The sequence below is a fragment of the Penaeus japonicus genome, unplaced genomic scaffold (genome assembly GCF_977035675.1).
Source record: "Penaeus japonicus unplaced genomic scaffold, GWHDUDI00000001_assembly GWHDUDI00000029, whole genome shotgun sequence".
Lineage (NCBI taxonomy): Eukaryota > Metazoa > Arthropoda > Malacostraca > Decapoda > Penaeidae > Penaeus > Penaeus japonicus.
The window spans coordinates 18,905,828-18,914,014 of record NW_028234431.1 but is presented as its reverse complement, the minus strand read 5'-3'; the positions used below and the strand labels follow the sequence as shown (position 1 = coordinate 18,914,014).

The following is an 8,187-nucleotide window of genomic DNA, read 5'->3' as shown; positions in this document are numbered from 1 at the left end:
TTCGTTTTTCTTTGCTTTTTTGGTATTGTTTTTGTCTTTCTATATCATTTCATTTGTTAGACACTTTATTCTACACTTTATTCCTCTTGGTGTGAAGGCATATGATTTATATAATTTAGTGTTCGTGTGGGTTCCTCTTTTAATTCTAGAGTCTCCTTCTTCTCTTTACACTTCCTGTTAGATATTGATAGATACTTTTTGTTTTACCTTTTATTAACATTCTTAAGACACAATATATTCTGATGTTTAAGAAGAAATAATAAGAAAAAGAATAAATCTCGCAGCAATGGACAAGAACAAGGAGATCCCTGGCAAGGACCTGGCATTTTCACTTTCCTCTCTCTCTCTCTCTCCTTTTCTCTCTCTATTCCTCATCTCTCTGCTTGGTGGTGTGGTCTAGGTGCCTCTGATTTGGTGGCCGGAAGACCCTCCCCAGCCTCTTCATGGGGTCTCCGCAGGAGATAGAAGGCCTGTGGAGATGTGGATCGGCCAGAGGTACTAACAGTAGGCCTAGGATGCGTGAAGAGCATCGGCCCTCGATCGATTCACCTTATGAAAACTAAGACACTTTGGCGCCCACGGAACCTACGTGGATTCGTGCAACTTGTGCAAGTGCATGCAGGTGAGGAGGGGGGGTGTTTTTGTGTGCAGGGGAGCGGTGGGTGTGGTGGGTCATATTTGTGTTTGTGTGATTGTGAGTGAGAGTGATTTAATGTGTATATGTGAATGAAAATGTTTGCAAGGGAACAAAGTCTGTATGAGCTTGTATGCAGTATATATATGTGTATATGTATATATATATATATATATATATATATATATATATATATATATATATATATATAGAGAGAGAGAGAGAGAGAGAGAGAGAGAGTGAGTGAGTGAGTGAATATCCATGGATATGAAAGAAAGTATCAGGTTTGAACTGCGTCCACGAAAATGTGCAGTCTCTCTCTCTATATATATATATGTATATGTATATGTATATATATATATATATGTATATATCTATATCTATCTATCTATCTATCTGCATATATATATATATATATAGATCGATATATATATATATATATATATATATATATATATATATATTAGACCATAAACCACTCCCAAAATCATATTCTATCATCCTCCACTAACACCGATTTATTATCATCATCATTGTCTTTACCGTTGTCACTTTCATTTTCCAGAGACCAGTTGAACAGAATTCTCTCACCATCAATGCTCAAGGGAATGGATATCCTGTGCAAGGACCGAGTTCCTCTCCCTCTCTGATGGCCGGAGGACCCTCTCCGCCTGGGGTCTCCGCAGGGCAAGCGGGATGCGGCAAAAGGATAGGCCAGGGATGCCCGCGAGGCACCGTCGACGGCATGAACTGCGCCCACGGAACCTACGTGGATCGGTGCAACGTGTGCCAGTGCGCCAAGGTAGGACACGTGTGCTTGTGTGTTGAACCAGTCCGCTATTTGACTCAGCGGGGTTTTATGACTAGTTGTAATTTATTTGATAAAGGTGGAATTAAACCAGAATTAATTAAAGAATAGAAATAAAAAACGCATTAGAAGACATACAGGAACTTCCCAAAACCAGAAAACAAAATGGCCGTCGATTATTTATATTTTTTTCCCCGTCTCACAGGGACCCAACGAAATCTGCGGAGGGGCTCAGAGTGAACACGGCAAGTGCAAACCAAAGCTCCACTGCCTCGTGGAAAACGTGGATCCTTTTGTAGGCAAATGTGGAACCCACATCGATGGCTGAACGCGGTTCTATATTGTGTGGTTCGGAAGCTTGTTCTTCCCTGATCACGTCGACGGATTTTCTTTGGACTTTCTAGATGTTGGCATGATTTTTGTGTACATGATATTGAGAGTTACGCAAGATTAAACTGTTGAAAATGCATTTCGTAGTATTTCACGATCCACGATACTGAGAGAGAGAGAGAAATACGAACTTCAGTGGTCGGAATCACCGTGTTTATTATTGTTGTCATTCCGATGGGGTCTCTGTTCGTCTAACGGAAGCGATGGTGGAATATGGACATACATTTAGTGCTTATATTCATGCCTACATACATTCATGGAAATGCAGTTGAATAAATGCATATAAATATGTCCTTATATACAGTTATACACACACATACACATACACACATGCACAAACACACATACACACACAAACACACACACCCACACCACCCACACACACACACACACACACACATATATATATATATATATATATATATATATATATATATATATATATATATATATATATATATATATATGAACGCGACCGAAAAGATTTCCGACCCAAAGAATTCCTGCCCAATTCACAACTTTCCAAAATGACAACTCTCCGGTCCTTGTCTGGCAATTCTTATATTTTATCATTCTTGAGATTTTGTAGAGGCAACATGAAAACTTTTTATTCCTTAACTTGCTTGGTTTCTGTAATAAAATACAGTTGGTTATATGGTTCTTATTATAAATGAAACATTAATGTATACACTCCCAGATAGAAAAGAAAATGAAAATTATATAATTTACGATGAGAGAGCAAAGCCGGACCACGTAGTACTAGCGTAGTGACTATTAGTTCACCCTCCGAGTCAGGAGATGAGTAACCGAGCAAGGTAGACCCTGTTCTCTATTGGCGTCACCGCTAAAACAAGACTATACTTTGCAACATAGGGAAGACCTACATCTAATCACTTTCCAGAGAATAGCAACTGTTCTCTTCGGATTTTGGAGTTCGGAAAAAAGATTGACATGTGAAGCTTATTTGAGCGAAGGTAATGTGCCATCGATATAGCGACGAGTATGGATGATTTTGAACTCAGGTGGGCATTAATCAAGCCAGAAAAAGTCATTAGTACAGGTGGAGCCCAATGGAAAGCCTACAGATACACTACATGCATGGGTATACAGAGAGAGAGAGAGAGATAAACTGCAAACTTATTATTCATAATCTACGTGTTTTTATCATGAATCTTTATCATCTTGTGTTGATAGTCTGTCCCCTTTGCTTGGTCTAGTAATTATCAAATATTTTAATTCTTGAGTGTCTATAGAGATAATATGAAAATATCTGATTCTTTAAGTTGTTTAGTCTGGCATAAAAAATCCTTGGCTGTATAGCTTGTGTTTTGTTATATTATCGGTAACACTTTTTTTTTTTTTTTTTTTTTAATGCCAGTGTTGTTCATATTGCACAGTTTGTCAAAGTACAAATAAAACTTTGTAAAATTGGAAATATAATTCTCGTTCACATTTTTTTATATCAGTTCCTAGAGTTTGTTGTTAAGAGTAGCGCCTACCTGAAAATAATTTGTTATGAATATTACCATATATAGTGTATCCTTTTCAAGTTTTTAGTGACCAGAACCAAAAAACAAAAAACTTTTATTTCGAAAAGGTCTCCATAGACATATAAATAGTATGGTGTGCCTATACACGTTTACAAGAATATATACATCAAGCATGACTGATAAGAACTTACAAAATAAAAGGATGACGTAGAACATATCTAATTACTGGAAACGAGATGGGAGGTAGAGCGAGGGAGGGAAGGGGGTGTGGGGGGGGGGGGGTAAGGTCCTCCTTGCCATGAGCTTCTTCGTCAGTAGGACAGGAGTTCTCTTGTTGTGAGGGAATAAGATTTGATTCCTCTGTGGTTTTAGTCTTTTCTTCTTCTCTTCTTCCTTATATTTTTTTTGATAGATATTGTTAAAAAAAACTTTTGGTAAACTCATGTTAATCTCTTACGAAGGAATGTTAAAAGAAAAAAGAATAATTTCTCTCCCTGTAGTAATGTCTAAAGGTAAGGGTTTCTAGTCCGGGTTTCCTGCACTCTCTGATGGCCTTAAGAACCTATCCGCTTGGGTCTCCGCAGGGCGTTTGGGATGCGGCCAGAGGGTAGGCCTAGGATACAGGCTAAGCTTAGTGACGACATGGACTACGAGCACGAAATTTACGTGAGTATGTGCGGCATGTGTCAAAGTGTTAAGAAAAGGTAATTGCGTTTGTTTTTTTTTCTAAACAAAAGTACATTCCATTGTGTAATTAACGGAACTAGTATTTGTTCCGAAATGAATTTGAGGTCATTTACAGTTTCTTAGAATCTCCAGTGATATAAGGCCCCCTATCCATCACATCTCCCCACCCCTCTTTCTTATACTCTTTGCACAGACACCGAATGAAGAATCCACGGAGGAGCTGACGGGGAGTAGTATGGAAGACAAACACGGCAGAAGCTGGTTCACCACCAAAGCTCCAGTTGCTATTTCAAGGAAAGGCCGCGCGGTATGCGGATTCAGACCTTTGTAGGCCTACCTAACATGATGCGCGAGAACCCACATCGGTGGCTGAACGCGGTTCCACAATGCGTGGTTCAGAAGCATGTTTTTCTCTGATCACGTCGACGGATATCAAGAGTGCAGTTGGTATTTCTCCTTCCTGGGTGTTTACATAACATATCAAGGTTTCATGTGAGTTTTGACACTAAAGGAGGGGAGGGGAGAGGGAGAGTTAATAAGAATATGATTTTCAGTGATCGGAATTATGGCGTTTGATATCGCAGTAAACTTTTGATGTGATCTTTGCTTGTCATAACAACATTTCTCATTATTAGTCTCGGTCTCATCTCAGAAATACAACATAATATGGAAACAATAAACATTGATAAATACACCACCATGTCTTGGAAGTGTGTGGCATGTGTGTGTGTGTCTGAGTCGTGGTAAATCAAAGTCTGAACTACCAACTCTTCTGATAAACCATATATCTTCGAAATGTAGGTATCACAGATATCTCTTTCATATAGTTTAGTACTAGTAATGTCTAAGCAGTTTTTTTTAACAGTGATTGCGAACCTCAGATCAATTAAAGTGCTTAGAAATAGAATATTAAACAAATAACACGTGATAGCAATTTTCACTGAGATGAAGACGAATGAAAATTCATTGTCAAGGCGAATTCTCTACCCTGCATCAACTAACAAATGTCATTATGAATTTACTATAAATTAAATCAGTATGTATTGATTAACATACTATGGAATGCACATATTTGTGAAGGTCGAGACCATTTCATAGTTGTTGTTTTTTTCTTCTTTTTTTTAGGTGAATAGGTTAAGATAAGTGTTGTCCAAATCATATCTCAGTGGTTTCATGTTCGGCGATTTTCGTAAAAGGAGATTCCACATAAAAAACTCTTCTTGATCATGAGTTCTCTAAGGTCACGTCTGAGACGTAGTTTCATTCGTAAAAGCCGTGGAATTAATTCTCAACTGTGTATTAATAAGTAGAAAAAGGGGAAACCACGAGTCAATAAACATTGCAGGGTTATAGTTGGTGGTGCCAACCGAAAAGGTAATGGATCTTGGAATAATTTTGAGCTTCGGAGCGTCCTTAGGTTAAACCTGGTTTGGAAACAAAGACCTCGAGAAAGTCGTAGACGTTAAGAGGATAGCCTTTTTTTTATTTGTATTTTAAGTATAAGAGGTGGATGGGTTGATGTTTCAGTAAAGGTTTGTTTAATTTTTTTATAGTCAGTGAGAAATAATAGTAAGTCTTGTCTGGTAATTATTTTATGTCGTTTTTTAAGCCAACGTATCGTGGATCGTGCAATACTACTAAATGCATTTTCAACAGTTTAATCTTGCGTAACTCTCAATATCATGTACACAAAAATCATGCCAACATCTAGAAAGTCCAAAGAAAATCCGTCGACGTGATCAGAGAAGAACATGCTTCCGAACCACACAATATAGAACCGCGTTCAGCCATCGATGTGGGTTCCACATTTGCCTACAAAAGGATCCATGTTTTCCACGAGGCAGTGGAGCTTTGGTTTGCACTTGCCGTGTTCACTCTGAGCCCCTCCGCAGATTTCGTTGGGTCCCTGCGAGACGGGGAAAAAAAGGTAAACAATCGACGGCCATTTTGTTTTCTGGTTTTGGGAGATTCCTGTATGTCTTTTTAAGCGTTCTTTTTTCTATTCTTTAATTAATTCTGGTTTAATTCCACCTTTATCAAATAAATTACAACTAGTCGCAAAGATCCGCTGAGTCAAATAGCGGATTGGTTAAACACACAAGCACACGTGTCCTACCTTGGCGCACTGGCACACGTTGCACCGATCCACGTAGGTTCCGTGGGCGCAGTTCATGCCGTCGACGGTGCCTCGCGGGCATCCCTGGCCTATCCTTTTGCCGCATCCCGCTTGCCCTGCGGAGACCCCAGGCGGAGAGGGTCCTCCGGCCATCAGAGAGGGAGAGGAACTCGGTCCTTGCATAGGATGTCCATTCCCTTGAGCATTGATGGTGAGAGAATTTTGGTCGATTGGTCTCTGGAAAATGAAAGTGACAATGATAAATAACAATGATGATAATAATATATCGGTGTTAGTGGAGGATGATAGAATATGATTTTTGGGAGTGGTTCATGTTCTAATATGTTTATACATAAGTGTGTGTGTGTAATTATATATATATATATATATATATATATATATATATATATATATATGTATGTATATATATGTATATATATATATAATTCATAATATGATATATCATATAATATAGTACATAATATATACATATATTGCATGCATATATATATATATATATATATATATATATATATATATATATATATATATATGTATGTATATATATGAATGTATATATATATATATATATATATATATATATATATATATATATACTATATATATATATATATATATATACTATATATATATATATATATGAATGTATATACATATATGTATACATATATATATATATATATATATATATATATATATATATATATATATATATATACTTATGTATGTATCTCTCTCTCTCTCTCTCTCTCTCTCTCTCTCTCTCTATATATATATATATATATATATATATATATATACATATACATATATATACAGCATACAAGCTCATACAGACTTTGTTCCCTTGCAAACATCTTCACTCACACATACACATCAAATCACTCTCACTCACAATCACACAAACACAAATATGACCCACCACACCCACCGCTCCCCTGCACACAAAACCACACTCCCTCCTTACCTGCATGCACTTGCACATGTTGCACGAATCCACGTAGGTTCCGTGGGCGCAGTTCAGATCGACCACGATGCTCTTCACGCATCCTAGGCCTACCCTCTGGCCGCATCCCACAGGCCCTGCGGAGACCCCAGCTGGGGAGGGTCTTCCGGCCACCAGAGAGAGAGAGGAACCAGGTCCTTGCCAGGGATCCCCTTGTCCTTGTCCATTGCTGCGAGATTTATTCTTATTCTTATTATTTCTTCTTAAACATCAGAATATATTGTGTCTTAAGAACGTTAATAAAAGGTAAAGCAAAAAGTATCTATTAATATCTAACAGGAAGTGTAAAGAGAAGAAGGAGACTCTAGAATTAAAAGAGGAACCCACACGGACACTAAATTATATAAATCATATGCCTTCACAAAAAGAGGAATGATATAGAAAGACAAAAACAATACCAAAAAGCAAAGAAAAACGAACAAAAGCACAGGAAACTAAACCATGCACTAAGACAAAAAGAGAACTCCTCACCTGCTGACGAAGAGGAGGCACGCGGCGAGGAGGAGGACGCTCTTCATCTCGGTGAGTTCGAAGCAGGAAGACTGACAGAGGAAAAAAGAAAGAAAGATGATCATCAAGCTCCTTCTTTCGAAGTCACTTAGATAAGCCGTGATCGTGTTACGCTTCAACCCCATCTACCACCCTGCTCTATTGTCTTCCCCACCCCCTCCTCCTCCCCTCTTCCCCACCCCCTCCTCCTCCCCTCCCCTCCCCCTCCCTTCCATCCTACCATCCATCTCCTCTCCAGGAATTGAATATCTTCTACATTATTAAAACATCTTGAAATGTGATGCTAGTCATGCGTGGTGTGTATATTGTTGTGAACGTGTGTGTATCCACTCCACTCTACATGTTTATAAGCGCCCTTGCGAAAGAGGAGGGGCTTCTTAATCTTCCAAGTTCATAATTCCAGTGCTTGAAGGACTCCACATGCGATGCTTGGATTGTGTACGGAGCATCTGAGATGAGCTCAAAAGAAAGAAAAAAAAAAGAAAGAAAAAGAAAGAAAGAAAGTCACTAAGAAGCTAGTTTGAA

At 38.3% G+C, this 8,187-nt stretch overlaps 2 protein-coding genes across 2 annotated transcripts; one reads left to right on the top strand and one right to left on the bottom strand.

The window, feature by feature from the left end:
• Positions 1-578: 578 nt before the first annotated feature.
• Positions 579-1,911, top strand: LOC147468399 (single insulin-like growth factor-binding domain protein-2). Its single transcript, XM_086554004.1, has 3 exons — positions 579-622; positions 1,200-1,436; positions 1,648-1,911. Exons 1-3 carry the CDS (start codon positions 617-619, stop codon positions 1,768-1,770), a joined length of 366 nt encoding a protein of 121 aa, XP_086410130.1. The 5' UTR covers positions 579-616; the 3' UTR covers positions 1,771-1,911.
• A 3,740-nt stretch (positions 1,912-5,651) lies between these two features.
• LOC122261976 (uncharacterized) lies at positions 5,652-7,692 on the bottom strand. Its single transcript, XM_086554001.1, has 4 exons — positions 7,624-7,692; positions 7,114-7,321; positions 6,126-6,362; positions 5,652-5,915 (listed from the first exon to the last, which is right to left on the bottom strand). The coding sequence occupies exons 1-4, from the start codon at positions 7,668-7,670 to the stop codon at positions 5,793-5,795; spliced, it is 615 nt and encodes a 204-aa protein (XP_086410127.1). The 5' UTR covers positions 7,671-7,692; the 3' UTR covers positions 5,652-5,792.
• Positions 7,693-8,187: the final 495 nt, after the last annotated feature.